This window comes from Natator depressus, chromosome 1 (assembly GCF_965152275.1).
Source record: "Natator depressus isolate rNatDep1 chromosome 1, rNatDep2.hap1, whole genome shotgun sequence".
In the NCBI taxonomy this organism is placed as follows: Eukaryota; Metazoa; Chordata; order Testudines; family Cheloniidae; genus Natator; species Natator depressus.
In genome coordinates this window covers 12449933-12468885 of record NC_134234.1, presented here as the reverse complement: position 1 = coordinate 12468885, position 18953 = coordinate 12449933, and the positions used below count along the sequence as shown (strand labels likewise).

The following is an 18953-nucleotide window of genomic DNA, read 5'->3' as shown; positions in this document are numbered from 1 at the left end:
TTGAGTGCACAGTACACACTGCCCCATGTCACTTACCTGTTTTACATTGTATCCTGCTTTCGCACTAGTTTCAATGAACATTACATTCAGCTCTTTGGCTTTCCTCTCTCCCTCCTCAATGGACACTTGCCTGGGGAAAAGAAAAACATTACAGCAAAATGACAGGTTTCAGAGTAACAGCCGTGTTAGTCTGTATTCGCAAAAAGAAAAGGAGGACTTGTGGCACCTTGTTAGTCTCTAAGGTGCCACAAGTCCTCCTTTTCTTATTAGAGCAAAAGATAGGACTATCCTGACAATTAGGGTTTTGCCTCCAGCCCAAGAGATGTCCCCCCAGTCCCAGCACACATGTAGTTATACCTGCCAGGTACGGTCTCCAGTCACCACCAGAGGAAGGGCACAACATTTCAGAATACAAGCTGGGCTTCTACAGTGCACCTGCCAGGAATGGCCTACGTATACTCAATCCTGCCTCAGCATGTGGTGGATGGACGAGATGACCTCTCAAGATCCCTTCCAGCCCCTATGTTTCTATGATTCTCTGGCTTTTCAGTAATAAAGCCAAGGTGGCCACTGGCCATTTCCTAAGTTTCTTGCCAGGAAACAACACTTGTATGGCTTGATAAGAATTAGTGCTCTTACGTTGCGCTAACTAGCCATTATTGCCCTGTTTAGCTAAACCTTAATATGGTTATTTAACTTTTTTCAAAATAATTGTATGTAACCTGAAAGTATCAAAAAACTACTTTTAAAATATTTAAGTTAAATCAACTAAAAACTATTTTGTTGAAAGGAGCTAAAGATCTTCCAAACAAATATCCTAAAGTCCTCAACATATACCCAGCTGCTCCCTGAACTCAAGTTTATGATACACCATTTATGACACATAGGAAGCTAATGTCATGAAATTTATACTTTAACCAAGTCTGTTGCTAGCATATTGTCATGTTCAGAAGGACATACTGCCATTATGTGTTTGTGTTTTAAAAAGACACTATTTTGTACCACTTTGTATGGAGAGATTAGCATAAATCCACTGTAGCAAGGCAGCAGAATGTCCAAATGCCAGTGCAACTTTGTATTAGTATGTCTGAAAAAACTTACCCCTAAAAAATTACAGTAGGTATGACAAGGGGGGCAGGAGAGAGAAAAATCACTCCGTTCAACAGAAGCTGCTCTTTTAAACAAAATTCTAAATATAGTTTTGATTTTAATCTTAACATTAAAAACAAACTAATGTTTAAAGGAATATTCAAGATAATCATTTAAATTAGTCACCTACATTTAAATTAGTCACCTAAACCTAGATTATTAAACAAACGTTTTAAATCTAGTTTACTCCTTCACTGATGCTATTGACTCTTTACATTTCACTCAGCTTGGACACTGGACACTAGATTGGTTAATTTCACTTCCTGGTTCTCGCGGATAATGCTGGTTCTGGTTCTCACACACAATGCTGTCCTGTGGGCTCACACTCAAGCCAGGAAATGTTTAAATAAAGTGTCAACTGATTTTTTTTTTTTTTTTTTTTTTTTTTAAATCAAGAAATTTCTATTCACATCTGGCTTCAGCATAATTTAAACAAACTAGATTTTGGGCCAAAAATAACAGAATCACTTTAAACAGAGCTTTCTCCGCGAAATCAACAGCAGACTGGCCATATAATTAAGAAGAATTATTTCTCCGTACCTCTTATCTGCTAGATCTGTTTTATTTCCCACTAGCATAATGATGACATCACTGCCCCTTTCCGTTCTGACATCATCAATCCATTTTGTGGTTTGCTGGAATGAGTTTACATCTAGTAAGAAAGAGTGGACAAAGATGAGTGTCACTGTAAAATGTTCTTCCCAGATCACTGCCAATACAGCCATAAATCTTGAATAAAAGCCTCACATTCTCTGGTAATTGGTACATTAGGGCTATGTAGAATCAATGGATGCAATCCTGACCCCAGTGAAGTCAATGGGAGTTTTGTTATTTATTTCAGTGGGTCTTGGATTTTACCCTTTGGCTTTAAATGCACCTGCAATTGCACTTCATCTATCAAATTATAAATGGACTTTTAGTATCAGAGTGCAAATTATGAAGAGTTTTTTATCATTACTTTTAAAGAACTGTTATTATTTTACTTTATTGAACTAAGGGCTTGTCTACACTACAAAACTGAGTCAATGTACAGCCACCGCAGTAATTCAAGTGGAGGTTCACATTCACACCACGCTCCTTCTGTCAGTGTTGCTCATCCCTCACCAGGAGTTTCCACAGACTGAAGTAAGGCATTGTGAGGCACTGACCGCTGGAGCCCCGCAGCCCTGGTGCTGACAGCTCAGGTTGTCAATGCTAGGGTGGTGAGGGCTTTGGCTGTCAGCCCCGCACGGGGCTGGGAGCCAACAGGTGAAGTGAGTAACGCAGTGTCTACACAGATACTGCGTCGCCCTACTACATCAACGTAAGTGCTACAGCTCTCACAGAGGTGGAGTTAAGTCAATTTAGTTGGCAACTTACATCGGCGGGGGCTCCACTGTAGTGTAGACACTTACACCAGGCTGTAGTTGAACGTATTTTATATACGGAATGGGGGCATAATAACTTTGCTATTTAATCTGTACTACTCATGACTTGAAAAATACTGAATATGCGCATTGGTAAGAGGGCCCTACTGTTTCAAGGCTTTTAAAAAGCGTTTATCAGCAATTATATACTGTGTTGCTTACTCATTTTGTGATCACTAGTTTTAGGCTTGTTCTCCTAGGAATATTTGGCTTATATAATTACTAGCCACCCTTGTTGGGTTGATCACTGACCTCAAAAGAAGTTCAGAACTGTTTACATAAAAACATACATAAAAGGATCCTTTGGCACTTTTCTAACTAAAAGCCCCTTCCAGATTCCAGCAGCTTTAGAAGAATAGGTAATGAACATCTAAGCTGCAAAACAAGATTCTAGGAAATAGGCATTAACTAATTAATATACAATAACCTTGTTTGCAAAGCTGTGTTCCTAACAATAATATCAGCTGCAGTACCATTCAATTTAACAGTTAACATACAAAAGCTACGATCACCGAGATGCCAAAGTATTTGCCTACACTTAAATAAGGAGATCTCTGTGGTAACTGTTGGCTTTGTAATGGTACAATGAAATACTGTAAGTCTTAGATGGTTAAGACTTGCCAGCAACTTAATGGCATAAAGCTTTGCTTTAGTACTTAGCAATAATCACGAGGTCAGAAGAGAAGTCCAAAATTCACAACTATCATGCAATTTTAGCTCAATTTAAAATGTTTATTTATAACAATTAAATAAGTTTACAAGGGAAGCCCTTATTCTTGCTATAATCTACTAGAGTATTTATGAATAAAAGGATAAGCCCTGTTTGGATTTGGGTAGAATCAGACTATTTAATCCAGTCCCTACTGATTTAAAATGGAAAAAACTTCCGAAGGTTTAATTCTCCTTTAACAAAATTATTGCTCTTTAAAAATTAAAAGCCAATAAATGAGGGTTGTTCTGGCCTTTTGAACCAGTCTTCAGGGTGGAGGTGAAAAAGCACTAACATTTTAGTCCTCAAAAGTGTATATACCTTATTATGAAATGAAAGACTACATTATTAAAAGGCTAAATCCTTAGTCATGGAGCTTTAAATACCAGAAAATGAAAGTGACCGATTAAGGTAAAAAGGTGGCATGTCCTTCCCCAGCCCACACCCAGATTTTGGGGACAATGGAATGAAGCAAGCTGCAGTTCTCAAATGGCCTCAATGGGAAAGCTCTAATTTGGAAATTCAAAGATATGCAAGCAAGTGATTCAGGTGTTTGAGACCAAGTCAAAGATGGAGATGGTACCCAAAAGAAGAGCAGATGAGACTAGGCCAGCCAGTGCTCAGGGCTTTGGGACAAACCATGTGATAGGAAAGGGTCATAAATGTATTCTTTCAGCAAGGGAGATTCATAAGTCCATTTATACATTACTACAAACAGCTGTGATCAGAAGTGTCTGGTTTCAAAAACGTGACGACAGTACAAGGAAACACTGTTCATGCCAGTATGAAGAACAACCACATGAGTGTGATAGGACATGCAGAGCTAGGCTAGAGAACGACAGAGCAGAGTATCAGAAATGCAGAATTCCCCCCACTCACTTGTGATATCATAAACAACAACTGCAACAGTGGAGTCACGAATGTAGCTAGGAATCAAGCTCCTGAACCGCTCTTGACCTGCTGTGTCCCATAATTGCAACCGTACCTAACAAAATCAGTCAAACAAGCAAGAAAAATAAGAAAAGGTCAAACCCAGTGCAAAATACCTACTTGTGATATCGTAAACTACTACAGCAGCAGCAGAGTCACGGATGTAACTGGGAATGAGGCTACGGAAACGTTCCTGACCCGCAGTATCCCACAGCTGCAACCTGATCTGTGGGATGGGAGAAAATTAAAAAAAAAAAAAAAAAAAAAAAAAAAAAAAAAAGCCAAACTGCCACTAAAAATAAAGAGTAAATTTTATTTTATTGGCTTTTTAAAAAGCTAAATAAAAATATAACTCATGCAGGAGATTGTTTGGGACTGGGAGCAGCAGCGAACTGCCTCTCCTTGTGGCAACCTCCCACCCCCAGTGGTATCTAAGGCCATCTCTACACTTACAGCTCTGCAGCGGCACAGCTGCGCCTTTGCAATGTGTGTGGTGAAGACGCTCTATGCCAACGGGAGAGAACTCTCCCAGCAGCATAAAAATACCACCCCCATGATCGGCATAAGCTAGATCGGCGGGAAAAGCTCTTCTGCTGACACAGCGCTGTGCACACTAGTGCTTGTGTCGGTGTAATTTATGTTGCTCCGGGGTAGAATATTCACTCCCCTGAGCAACATAAATTTTGCCGACATAGGCGGCAGTGTACACATAGCCTAAAGGTAGTGTATTCTTTACCTAAACTGATCTAGAAAGGAGTCCAGAGGAATCTATATTTCACACTCACTTCCCACCTCTTTGTATTTCAAAAGCCCCTTCCCACTTCTAGAGGGTGGGCAATAGGATGGCTGAGTTTTCCAGCCAGAGAGGGCGAGCAGGAAACCTGAGGCAAGTGCCAATCTGCACATCCACCCACAGAAGGCATTCATGCTCTGCTGCCATTCTTCCTGGGGCCCAAATGCATCACTACCACAGAGACCTGTATGACAAGGGCGTTGGAAGAATCACATTTAAGACCACTTCTAAATGCAAGTCTTCCAGCTGCTGCCAAGCCACTGGAGCGGCTAACATCATGCTTTTTCAAAAAGAGGATGAATGCTAGTCATTCAGCTGCATGTAAGGTTTAGCCATAATGCAAACTAACAGAGATAAACACTGATGACAAGGATGAAATTCTCTTACCACTTCAATTCTGAAAGAAAATACAAGATGCTCTATAAACCAGCATACATCTATATAAAAACATCTAAGGGCCTGAACTGCTTTAGAAAGAGCATGCTAATTGTCAGATCACTTAAAATGCAATCACATCTATTGTGCATTTACCCAATACCATCAGCTTGTGCAGAGTTATGCAATTTATGTTCTACAAATATATACCCCATTTATTAAGGACGTGAGCTAATTTTGGACCATGGCGTTCATTTTTGTGGAACACTGGCTTAATTTCAGAGACAGTACTGCGCTAAACAGAGTAAACATGCATATCTTTATGAGTTATACATATTCTGTTTAAAATGACATGTTAAACCCTGCTGAGTTACAGGTTGGCAGTTCTAGTCATGATCCAATTTATATTCAGCCCCCAGCCACATATTAAGAAATTTTGGGGGTGCCCCTTTTCCAAAACCCCATCTAACAGCAGACTCTTTAAAACCTTCCCCCAGCCATGCACTTTTCCTCCTTTACTCCCCACATTCTGCATCACATTGACCATTCAAATCAAGAATGACTGAACATGGCCTCTTTCAAAACTTGTGAAAAACCTCAAGAGGCAAACACTCATTTCCCTACATGGCCTCCACAGCACAGCCTAGAAGCAAGGGACCAAGCCTGAGTCAAACACTGATCTTCTGCATGGTAGCAGGATGGTTTACTTCTAGACCTCCAGGCCACTTCAGAACTCTGAAGCATGCTCACATTATGACAGATTACAAAAAAAATACCAAGAATAGCAGATTCTTTCCAAGCGACTACAGAAAATCATGCAAAATCTTACTCACTGTTCGATCCTCCAGGTACATGGTTTTCGATAAAAAGTCAATGCCAATTGTTGCCTGTAAAAATATGTCAGATTTCAATTAAAAAAACGAACAGGTGTTATCTGTTTCTCTCAAGGGTATTCAATAATTGTCATGCCAGACTAGAACTGGTACAAGCTGATCGGAGGGCCATACTTATGGGATAGCGCTTTCCTTCAGTGGGATTTGAAAGCAAGATACAGGTTAGGCTTTTTCCACTTTAAGCCTCAAGACTCTTAAGTACATACCTAAATAAGGTGAAAGATATTGGCAAAATTAGTGCCTATTAGTAGCATAAGATTACAGCATAAAAAGGGCACGTTTTTAATTAAGTTAACCAGTTTGTACACAACTTTGGTCATTTATTCCACAGACACGCATACAGCAGCAGGGTTTTCTTTGTGCCTTTAGACATTACTGGAGCATAGCAACAGAAATCCTGACACCATCTTAACCAAAATGTGGGGGAAAGGGAGGAACAGTGTTAAAAACAGCCCTTGTAGCACTGATCCCAAGTCTTCATTCTCTTGGTGATGCTGCATTGAATATTTACTGCAGGATTGGGAAACTCAGCACTGCAGCTTTGTGTATTGCAGGTGTATGACTGACCTGGGACTGGGGCTACTAACACTACCATGGCTTTAACAGAGTGACCCTTGATATGGCAGTGCCATTAAATGCTATCAATGAAGCCAGGAAGACAAGCTGAGTCCCAGCAACCTGGTATCAACTGAAACAAAACCATTAAGGGTCTAGTCTTCCTCAAGTTACGGTAAGAAGGCTTGATCCTAAAAGTCAGAGGAACCCTTATCCCAAAAATGCTTCTGTACCACAAAATCCCTTTTATTGTAGGCATTCTACCGTCTTTGCCACGCTTCCCAATAGGTTGGGGGACAATCTAGTGGGTGGTATTCATGCAACCAGCCAGCTGCAAAAGGGAACTGACTAGCATTGCATGATCCAACTCAGTTTCCCTCTGCTGCTAGCTGCAGTGTTTGATGCACAAGACTTTTCCTGACTAGAGAAAGCCAGTGTCTTGGGAGGAAGCCAGAGGAAGGTATATGAAAGAGACAAGGTTGATTTCCCAAATGCTGATGACCCAAAAGCATTTCCATCATCAAGAAATGGGAAGGATCCCAAAGTTTAGAGGTGAGCAGATGAAATATACCAGCGGTTCTCAAACTGTGGGTTGGGACCCCAAAGTGGATCACGACGCCATTTTAATGGGGTTGCCAGGGCTGGTGTTAGACCGCCTGGGGCCCAGGGCCGAAGCCCGAGCCCCACTGCCTGGGGCCCAGACTTCAGCTATAGCCAGGGGCAGTGGGGCTCAGGTTACAGGCCCCACGCCCGAGGATGAAACCCTTGGGCTTCAGCTTTGGCCCCGCAGTCTGGGGTGGTGGGGCTCGGGTGGGCTCACGCTTCAGTCCCCTCTCCTGGGGGTCATGTGTTATTTTTGCTGTCAGAAGAGGGTCGCAGTGCAATGAAGTTTGAGAACCCCTGAAATATACATATTGGGGGACTCAGTCAACTGGTACATTGAAACATTTCCCTTCCACTGCTAAACAAGCTACAAGGTTTTGATAAAGCTACATTAAAGTTTGCCTCAAGAAAGTTTCCATTCTCCCTGATATCTTATGGATTTCCTTGTTCTATTAAACAATATTTAATAGATAAAAGCCTTAAGATCTTGCACCACACACAACCCTGGGTCACACCAAAAATTCCCACTGATCCAGCTGGAGCCACAGTAAAGACACCATCCTGGTGACTAGCAGAGTTTTTACAACGGGTTTAGTGAAAAGGAGGTTGAGCTCAAACAGAAGACTGTCCCAGCTGCTTTGTGCCAGAGCTTCCTGTACAACAGCAGCTCAAGTGAGTCTGATTTGCAATTTTGGGGAAATTTCCCCAGTCGAAACAAGTCATAATGTAACAATGTCTGATGCTGTGGAGGCTTTAAGAGCATTTAATTTGGAAAGGTCCCTCAACATCTGGACCCAGCTGTCATATACCAGCAAGATTCATATGCCACTAATCCACCTCCAACAGGTATCTTAATAAAAGTAATTCCTTGGACTAGCTCAAAGACATGAGGGGGTCATCATTAGGGGAACTTCACACTGAACAAAGAGGATCAGCGGTCCCGGCTGAGGGATGGACTCGATAACCCAAAAGGTTCTCTACTCCTTTCTCCACTTTGATTCTTCTAAGTAAGAGGACGGAACTGTGGTTGTGTGGTATGAAGTCTTTATTAGCCTTTCCTATCCCAAAAAGTAGGTATGTAGAAGACCTCAAGTTGTAACCGTGGTAGGAATGCCAGTGTGCCTAAAGCAACATATCTCCCCACAAGGTATTAAGTATGGAGACTCCTTCATGCCCTAATGCCTCCTCAATAAAGGCAGGTAATGCCAGGTTGAAGGCTGAGTATACGGCTTGTAGGATTTTTAAGTTAAATGTCCTTTACGCATGAAAGTTTCCATCTTCATTAAAGCAGGTCAGAAGCAACACAACTCTCTCTGCATCCCAGATTGAGTGGTCTCCCATTAGCCTGGCACCGTATCTGCAGTATCTCCTACTCAACTGATAGGAAACATTACGCTGTGTAGATCTTCGTAAGTATGAAAATTTGATATTGACACACTGAGCAGAGTCAGAGGAGCCAAATTTGGACAGCCACACAGTTCTAGCCATATTATAATAATAATAATAAAAAAAAATAAAGTGAAGTGAGAGTAGAGGGCAAGGCAAGAAAACAGGCAGTCTAGGGATAGGTCTACACTTGTGACAGCGTGTAGCATACTGACACCCAGCTAGCATGGGTATAAACAGCAGGGGAGATGGTGAGGCACTGCTTAGGTGAGTAAAGACATGCCTGAACCCTGCGGGTACGTACCCTATCTGCCAAAACAGTGCCTCCCACGTTTATACTGCTGTTTTTAGTAGCGTAGTATTCCGCTGCCTCCTCTGCCCATCGCAGGGAAAGATTCTGGCAGCAGGGAAAGGGTCTGGCAGGGGCAGCTGCCGGAGCCTTTCCCTTCTGCCTCCCCTTGACAGAGTTTTTCACTGCCATGGGTAGCTACATGCGAGTAGCCACAGAGAGTCTGGATGCAATCTGTCTTTCTCTGCGGCATGTAGTTACGCGTACCCTACACTCCGCCGCAAGTGCGGACAAGGCCTAGGAGTCTGAACTTTTAAATACAATAAAACTTAAATCAAAGAAAGGACACAGGAGCTGGGCATCTGTTCAAGTTCCTGACAGGAGGAAGACAGGAATTGCAAGCCGGCTCTGGTTCTGTCCCCAGCTGCACAGAGATGGGAAAACCTGAAGTGCGGATTAGTGGACTTGAAGTAAGAAGGATGCTGTAAGCCTATTAAAGTTTACTGTCAGATACAAGAATAAGTGGGCATGAAATTAAGCTAAAGTAGAGCAAGACTTAGGGAAGTTTGGGTACCATTTCTTCACACACACAGTTGTTAATGTGTGGAACCAACAGAAGCAAGTAGTTACAGGTTCTGTAGGCAAGAGACACATTGTGAGGCACAACTGCAAATTTAAAGGAGGCAGGTGGACCTAAATGGAACAAAGTGCTCCATCCACTGTAAGTATCTGTCTAGATATTTATATGGCCCCCTCACCATACTATCCAAGTATTTATCCTCAACACCCCTGTGAGATAGGGCAATGTTATTATCCCCATTTTATAGATTGGGAACGGACAGAAGACAAGTCACTTGCCCAAGGTAAGAGAGGGAGTTTGTGGCAGAGCAGGAATTGAGCCTGGATCTCCTGAGTCCCAGGCAGGTACCTTTACCACAAGACCATCCTCCCTCCATTTTTACATGCTTACAGAATCAAGCCAGAAGGGGTCATTACAATCCTCTAGTCTGCTCTCTTGCATAACGGAGACAAGGGGGTGAACTAATGTCTTTTATTGGGCCAGCTTCTACTGGTGAGAGAGACAAGCTTTCAAGCTACACAGAGGACTTCATCTTCATGTCTGGGAAACGTATTCAGAGTGTCACAGCTAAATACAAATTGGAACAGATTATTTAGCGAAAGTAGTTAACACATTCTAAGAGACCATTCAAAGTACAGTAGCCTGTTAACACCTCTGCAGTCATAGGATAAAAAAGGGGGGTTAGTGGGTTAGAGATTGTTGTAATCAGCCATAAATCCAGTGTCTTTATTGAGACCATGATTTTTAGTGACTAGCAAATTTCTGAATTTAAACTCCCAGCTTGTCCTTTGGAGATGTTGTGCAGGTTTCCTTTGAGGATGAGGACTGAAGTCAGCTATGGAGTGATCATTTTGTGACAAGTGTTGCCCATGGGGGTATGGTATGTTTGCCTTTTATCATTTTTCTGTATGAGCTTGTGCATAACAGTCATAGAACTTTCACTCAGTAATTGTTGCATCAAGCCCATATCTTGTGGTTGAGTTACTGCATGTGTTTTTAGAAAGGCCATATACAGAGAGAGCATGAAAACAGAAGAGCAAGTGGTCAGTACGTTGCTACTTAGCTGTTTAAAAGTGTGGCAGGTAATTTGGGGCCTCTGTCCTTTCCTTGCTCTCCAGCACTGCATAATATCTACAATGCAGCCTCTCCCAACCCCACCTGCAGGCAAAGGGTTCCATTCCTGTTATAAACATACTTTGCCAAACGTGACATTTTATTTCTCATGTGTCCCACCCCCCCCAAACACACAGCAGGGAACCCTCTGCTGATTTGTAAGTCTGCACAACTGCTGCTTTCCTGAAAGCAGCTTATTAATAACCGACGAGCAACAGCAGCACGCCTCTTACTTGGCAACTTGGGAATAAAAAACCCACACAAAGCAAGGAATATTTTATCAAACACAAGCTTCCTATTTATAACTGAACCCGACAAATATGGCTCTAGTGATTGGTTGTGGAAGCTTTCAGAAATAAAGAGTGCACCCAAGTTTGTCAAAAGGCACCAGAAGATAAGATCATCTGTCAACCCACCTATAGCTAAAATTAGCCAAACAGTTCAAGGTACGGTACTGGACTTTTGACAGGGCTCCACTATTCAGAACTTGGTACTGGGCTGCAGGGAATCTGGGTTCTGGCTCTGCCATTGACTTGCTGTGCGATCCTGGGCAAGTCACTTAACCTGTTGGAACTTTATCCCCCCTTCCTGTTATGTAAAATCTGGAATAATATTTCCCAGCCTCTGAGTCATGATCATGTTTGTAAAACTAAACATCCTCAGGTGAATGGTGCCATACAAGTACAAAGCTAGGCACACATCAGTGACAGGTAAATTGAAGCTGATTTGATAAGCCCCCAAGATTTCTCTAAGTCCCACTCATTCATTTTGCAATCAGTTTATTACATCAGACATCTTCCCATGGAGACAGCTGCATTAACATAAAGTTTGAGGGTCAAAGCTCTCCAAGCAAAACTAGGACACAGGGTCCACAGAGAAAAAAATAGAACTGAAAGAAAAAAAGTACTGTTGGAAAGAGAGATGATTAAATAAAAGCACTGCTTTAACATGTCCATGTAATTACTGTGGGCAGAATCTGCAAGGATGTTTGCTCCCAGGAGAGGCTAATGTGTACTGTAGTCATCCTAGACCATAGAAGCTTTGCTAACACTGCTGATTTAATGGGAACTTGCATTTAGTTCTGTCCATCTTGCCTAGCAGCAGTGATGGGGAGCTATGGAGAGACAGGAAAGAAACCATTAATAAGGGGGAAAGGCTATTGACAATCTCCCAAAAATGCTTTTACAAGTTTAAGTGGAGAACAACTACAGTACTGGGTTTTTAAAAAATATAAATATAGAGGACTGGTCTTCACGACAGGGACTGTCTGTTTGGAAAGTGCTTAGCATGTGATGGGTGAGATGAGACTGTAAATAAGTAACGTAATGCGGATTTGTTTCAAGAAGGGGCTCTGTAACAGTGGCATTTGGTTTCATGATTGATGGCTGCCAGAGCAAACATGCTCCACTTATGGAAAAAAAAACAACGGTTTTCGTAGCTGCCTTGCAAGATCAAGCTAGAATATGAGAACTGGTTTCTTCCTGGCTCATGAGTCTACCAGAACACGGTTTGCTTATGTAGTCAGAATAGAATCCAGCTAACACACAGCTGTGTTGGTTCTACAGAGCTGAACAGAGTAAATAGCAGCAACCACTATTTCAGCCTCCTGTTGCCAGCAGTCAGAAACCATGCTGCCAGTTCAAACCCGAGGTGGGATATGAGAGAACTATGCCTGGACCTGTCCTTAATAGTTTTATACAGTGGTGCAGTAGCCATGTTGGTCCCAGAATATTAGAGAGACAAGTTGGGGGAGGTAATAAAACTTGTTGGAGAGAGAGAAACAAGCTTTTGAGCTACACAGAGCTCTGCTTAGATAGCAGGAGCGAGAGACACATTTTTTAAACAACGAACTACTCATTTCTCCCCTCTGTGCTCCACAGACCCTCGAGTCCCACGGTGTGCACAAGCCAGGAGTCCATTGTGGAACAGCTTTCTTCCCAGTCTTGCGCCAGCAAACATGGTTCCAAGTTTCTGGTGGTAACTCCACTCACGTCAGTACGTTCCAGAGTCACTCCTGCTGTATTTCCATGACCATCACTAGAGTTACGTTAGGGTTGAATAAGGTCCATGAAGTTTTGGCAGCAAGCAAGGAAGGGAATGGCAGAGCTATCCCAATAGTTGAGAACAGCCACTTCTCAAGGAGATTGGCTTTCCGCTTCAGAGCGGAGGGATCACCTGCCCATTGGTCAGCTACAATGCAAATTCCAATGTTATATGAAGAAGTCAATGGTGGGGTGGGGTGTATTTTTATAAGTTTAAAGCTTTAAAACCAAATAAATGTATTTAGGATACTGGCTGATCAGCAAACCCCTCACTCACTAGAGTCAAGTAGAGGCCTCATGTGAAAAACAGTTTGACAAGATTGGGGCCCATAAAATGCTGAGATTGATTGTATTACCTGATAGGTGTTGTCAAAGCTGTCATACATGAACCTGGTGATCAAGGAGGTCTTCCCCACTAGAAAACAGAAAAACAGGTTCAAGGAAGAGTTTTTAGTGTGAAATTAGAACAAGTGACCAAACACTGCATTCCAGTTTTAACTGGTGTTCCAATCAATCAATACTATGCAATTAAACTGGCCAAGGGTAAAAAGGAACTCAGTTGATGTAATTGTTGCAAGAGTCACTACTATTTTTCTGAAAGCCATTCAGATATTTAAGAAATTAAAGTTAAATGCACACAAAAAAGCAAACAAACATAAACAGATCCAACTACAACATTAACTTCAAATTATTGTGTTTGATTTTAAAATTTAGCCAATTGTGCCCATTCTCAAAAGTGTCTTAGGCCCAGCTCCACAAAGGTATTTAGGTTCCTAGCTAGATTTCAATGGGAGTTAGGAGCCTAAACATCTTTATGTATCTGGGCCTTACTCACTTTTGAAAATTTTACCTCTGATCTCCATTAACTCACACTACACATGCACCTGACATAACTAGTAGTCACTACCACAAGACAGGATGGAAATGCACTGAAGTTGGCAGACCCCCAGCCCACAAAACGCCTGGACAGGATCTACTTTATACTCCTCACCACCATGTCAGCTTCGATCCACCCTTGCAGACAACACATGTATTACCCCTTGCAGCATATGCAGGTATGTGCAGTGTTAAATAGCTCCCACGTTCCATCTGATGGTGGCTGCATTTCAGGATTGGTAGGAGAGGTAGATCACCTAATATCTTAGATCCTGTATCATGCCATTGTTAATGGATCTCCATCACTATGTTTATTAGTACTGAGTGCTTCGGTAGCATTTATCACAGATTTCAAAGCACTCTGTCAAAAGCTTATGTCTCCCTGAGGCAGGTAAGAAGTAACATACCCATTGTAAATCAGGCACACTAAGGCAGCTAGCTTCTGAGTGACATGTCAGTGGCTAAGCTGGGATGAGGACACAAGTGACCTGACTCAAACTCCTTTTCTACCTAGTCCACCACTTGCTCTTATTTCTGAGCCAGTTTAGACTAAAGGAGTCAGTAAGAAAATAGAAGAGGAGGAGTGTGAGGCTGGTGAAACCAAATCCCTTCTTGTGCCTCATCACAGTCTGGCATTTTAAAATCCTCGCACTGTACTTCTAGTGCTAAGCAACTGCCATGCACTATGCTTCTCTGTTGTACTCCACACCGCCATAGGGCCTTCCATAAGCACCAGTGCAGTGATTTCCATATAGGCTAGTTCAGGTGGTGCAGAACAGACAAAAAGGGAGAGCTGAATTACCTCCACGCTACCCACCCACACAACGCAGCTGAAGATGTGGCAGCTCAACTTGCACAGGGCTGTAGACTTCAGCAATAGCCAGAGCTTCTCTGTTTCGGTGGCACTGAACCACCAGATGCCCCCCACAAGCAGTAGCATGTAGCCTTCCAGAAAGTGGGGGTGGGGACTGGGGAGACCATGAAAAAGGACCATGGATCACTTGTCTTTTTGACAACATTGGCCCAAACTTCTACAAACAAGGGCTCTCTAAGGCCACCCCAACTCAGCATTTGATTCTATTTCCAGGGTCCATGAATTTCACCATTGCTTCCTTTTGAATCCAGCTCTGCTATAAGAAATGAAATCTGCAGCTTCCAACAAGGAGCCTTTGAGACAGAGCCCTTGAATCCAGATGCAACTTTCTCCATGAATTCGTAAATGCTTCCACCCTGTAAGCATAATCAAATTTCACAAGAAGTTCGAAGGCTGCCTTTGTAAAGATGTAACAAATATTCCCTTCAATGTATAGCTTTAGGCAGCAAGCATCTGAGATAAAGCAGGGGTAGTCCCACATTTATTCAGATTTGTCCTGGGAACCCTACGCAACAGAATACAAGTATGTTGAACAGGGAGATGTGGTGCAGAGTGAACACAAAGCAGTGGTCAGTCACAGATCTAGAGACGCTGCAAGTCTCAGATTAACTTTGCCGCATGATTCACTCCAGCATCTATGCTGATATAGACCCTGGTGCAGTGCCACTAGTTGAAGAAGGTGTATCAGAAGGATGCAACAAAACAGAACAGCACCTTCCCTCCATAAGGGTGCTTGCATAGCTCAAAGAATGGGAGCAGTGGATCTGGCCAAGAAACTCAGGAGAGGAGCTGACTTAACAAATCCTCACTGCACTTCTATGATTAATTTACAGAGTCCCCAGTGGAAATTCTGAGAGTGGGCAGGTAACTACCACTGAGCTGGTTCTCTCAGGAGTCCTGAGGTACAGTGGGGTCAATCTGTATCTCCCTGCACCACCAAGAGCAAATCCATCTTACTATGACAGGGCACTGAAAGGATCGACAACAGGACTACCAATCATCATGCCCAGTGAAGCATACACTGCAGGTACTTCAAAACATGCCAGCAGGCTGCCAGCACGAGCTTCTAGAACTCCTCTCCTGTACTTCTGGGTCTCTTGGAAGCAATCTCTGCTGAAAATACAGATCCGCCAGACAGGAAGGTTCTCTTTCCTATCACTTGCCATATCTCCCTACACCCCAACACCCTCATTTAAACTACCTTTCCAGCATCAAACAGCAGGTGCGGGGGAGAGAAAAGGTGATTGCTGTTGGGTTTAATTTGAATTGAAACTATTTCAACCTACGTATTGGTAATTTGGATGCACTTCAGTTCAAAGACTCTTCTTTTCCTTTAAGGGAAAAAAGGTTCTCCTTACACAGTGAATCAATAGTTACCGAATCAGGCTAGGCTTGATACCGACTGTTTACAGTTTTAATTCCACGACTATGAAAATATCACTTTTGTAAGTGCAAACTTGCTTTAAGAGTCTAGGTAGAAGTGGGAGCTAAGTGATTGGAACCAACAGTATCCGCACTTTCCCTTAAATTATAGGCCCAGTGGGATCGGTGAGCCTCAGATTTTGAAATTCATGGGTTTGGATTTATATAAACAGGCACCCACCCTGAAGCTGTATAGGCTTAACACTGATTTCAAAGAACCATTCCTACAATATTTGGAACAGAGCCTGTATAAGGCAACTTCTCCATGCCCTCCATCACAAGCCAAAAGGCAAAGAAACAGCAAAAAACAAAAAAAAATATTTTTCCCACTTCAGAACGGCCCCGGATGCCCCAAGCTCACAAAAGATTATAGGTGGGCCTTGAGGAATGCCCTGGAATTCAAACTGGCTATTCCACACCAAGAGCCAAAGGCCACTCATGGAAGCTGTCTTGCCAGCAGTCCCTTGCTATCAAAGGCTTTGGGTATATCTACCCTACAGCTGCCAAGCTACGCCACTGCAGCAGCGCTATTGCAGCACGGACGCTTCCTACATCAATGGAAGGGTTATTTTCCTTTTGATGTAGTCAATCCACTTCTTAATTCTTCCGTCGACCTAGCTGCAAGTACAATGGGCATTAGACCAACCTAACTATGTAACACAGGGTGTGAAATTCCTCACAGCCTTGAATGATGTAGCTAGGTCAATCTAATATTTTGGTGTAGACCAGGCCTCAGCCTACACCAGGAAAAGGAGATAGGTTTCAGTCAGCATGTTTCACACCATTTAGACCACCTCATATGCTTTTACACACGACTGTCCACACCAAGTACTAAATAGTGATTAACAATGTTACATGTTGGTTAATTCATTTCCCCAGTATACTAAGATAGGGGAAAGGAGTTAAACAAAGCCTAAAAACTCCACCCTGATCACCTCTGTGGTGCTGTCACACAGGGAGAGACGTGGTCTCAGGCAGGCCCAAGTATCACTAGCACCAGCTTTATACTGACATTTAACTAGGCATGAAAACGGGGCCGGAGGGGGGGGGGGGTTGGTTGAACTTAAATATAGTGGCTTTAGAAGGATGTGAAGAGAGGCCAGATCCCACAGCTAGTGGTCTGGCCTAGACTACACTTAAAACTTAGGTTGACATAGGTGCTGTGTTCAGGGATGTGGAAAATCCACACTCCTGAGCACCACAGCTGTGCCAACATAACCCCCAGTGCAGACACAGCAAGGTCAATGAAGAATGCTTCCACTGACCTAGCTCCTGTCATTCAGAAAGGTGGAGTTCCTACAGCACAGGAAACCTCTTCCGTTGCTGTAGTCCACATCTACACTATAGAGTTACAGCAGCATAGCCATGACACCGTAACTATGCTGCTGTGGCGTCTGTAGTGTAGATATGGCCTTTTTAGCAAGTTGATTATTGTTCATTCACCTTACACAGAGGGAGGGCCATGGAGCCAGAGTTCAGTTTGCTTTTGCCCTTACGTCACAGTAATTCAAGTTCCATTTTCACTTCTATCTCACTTTACAGTTCAGGATCAGAACCATGTCAGTCTCTACTGAACATACACTTGACTTACAGCACCTGAAACAGGACTGATTTTAAACAACATTCTATTTCATGACAATGTTTTTGGGGGAGGAGAATCAAAGCTGAATGCAGACAGCAAAGCCATCAACAAAGGGAAAAGACTTCTAAAATGATCATCTCTGTCAAAATATGGGGGGGGGGGGGGGAGAGAGAGAGACGGACAGACAAAAATCCTTGCCCCACTAGATGGAGCAGTGTAATAGCTGTGCCAGACAGACTCAGGATATAAGTCTTAATTGCCTGTGGCAGCGAGCTTTCTAGTTGGACAGACACAGGCCTAGTTTACACTACAGAGTTTTGTTGACAAAATAAAACCATCTCAACGAGAGGCGCAGAGCCTTTTGTGACACAGTTAGATCGACAAAGCATCGGTGTAGACACCATACTTGGTTTTGTCGCTGTAAATAGCCTCCAGGTGGTGTCCCATAATGCCCATCCTGACCACTCTAGTCAGCAGTTCAAACTCCACTGCCCTGCATCCAGGTACACAGGCATCTGTGTCTCCCACTTGAAAGGCCTGGGAATTTTTGAAATTCCACTTCATGTTTTGCTTGGCATGAAGAACTCATATTGAATTTTCCCAGGTGACCATGGCGGTTCCAAGCAGCAAACGCTCTCCCATTTGGACCACAGCTGAGTTGTTGGATCTGCTGAGTATATGGGGAGTAGGCTGTCCAGTCCCAGCTGTGCTCCAGCTGCAGGAACTTCAATTCCTATGAACAGAACACAGTGCAGTGCCAAACAAAGATAAAGGAACTGAAGCAGACATACCAGAAGGCAAGGGAGGCAAACTGTTGCTCTGGTGCTGTGCTGAAGACCTGCTGCTTCTATAAGGAGCTGGATGCTATCCTAGGCGGTGACGCCACCTCCACCACCAAGAGCCCCATGGATACTTTGGTGGGACTGGAGGCGGAAGACAGTGGACGCAACCCCAAGGGCGAAGTTGTGGCTAAGGATGTTGAGTTGGAGGACAATGTAGAGAACAGGGCAGGGTAGTCATTGGTGCAATGAGTCAGGATCTCTTTTCCACTCCGGAGAAGTCTAGCCAGACCCAGCAGTTCGTCTCTGGCGTGTATGACACAGAAGAGAAGAACCCTGGTAAGCGATTTTTTTTAGTTGATGCTGCTCGGGTCTCCCAGGATCACTATGGGCATTTCAACATCCCCCACTGGAATCTTCTAGTTTGGAAAGAAAATCCCTGCTTGTGGTTTTCTGTATAAGCCAGTGTTTCTGAAGATGTGTGCATAATGCACCTTCTCAGACCACCCTGCACTGATGTCAGTGAAAAGCCCACGATGATCCACAAGCGCCTGCAATGCCATAGAGAAGTACCACTTTCTACTGGTATACTCCATT

General features: G+C 43.2%; 1 protein-coding gene across 2 annotated transcripts in view; it reads right to left on the bottom strand.

The window, feature by feature from the left end:
• The window catches only part of RAB6A (RAB6A, member RAS oncogene family), a 104298-nt gene that overhangs the window by 28292 nt on the left and 57053 nt on the right, over nt 1-18953 (bottom strand). The window contains exons 2-6 of one of the 2 annotated variants that reach the window (XM_074954849.1): nt 13180-13238; nt 6196-6249; nt 4315-4420; nt 1690-1801; nt 37-130 (exon numbers count right to left, since the gene is read on the bottom strand). In XM_074954849.1, coding sequence (XP_074810950.1) covers nt 37-130; nt 1690-1801; nt 4315-4420; nt 6196-6249; nt 13180-13238 — 425 coding nt within the window. Of the gene's footprint in view, nt 1-36; nt 131-1689; nt 1802-4143; nt 4250-4314; nt 4421-6195; nt 6250-13179; nt 13239-18953 lie in introns of both variants that reach the window. The other variant, XM_074954840.1, reaches the window with a different exon arrangement.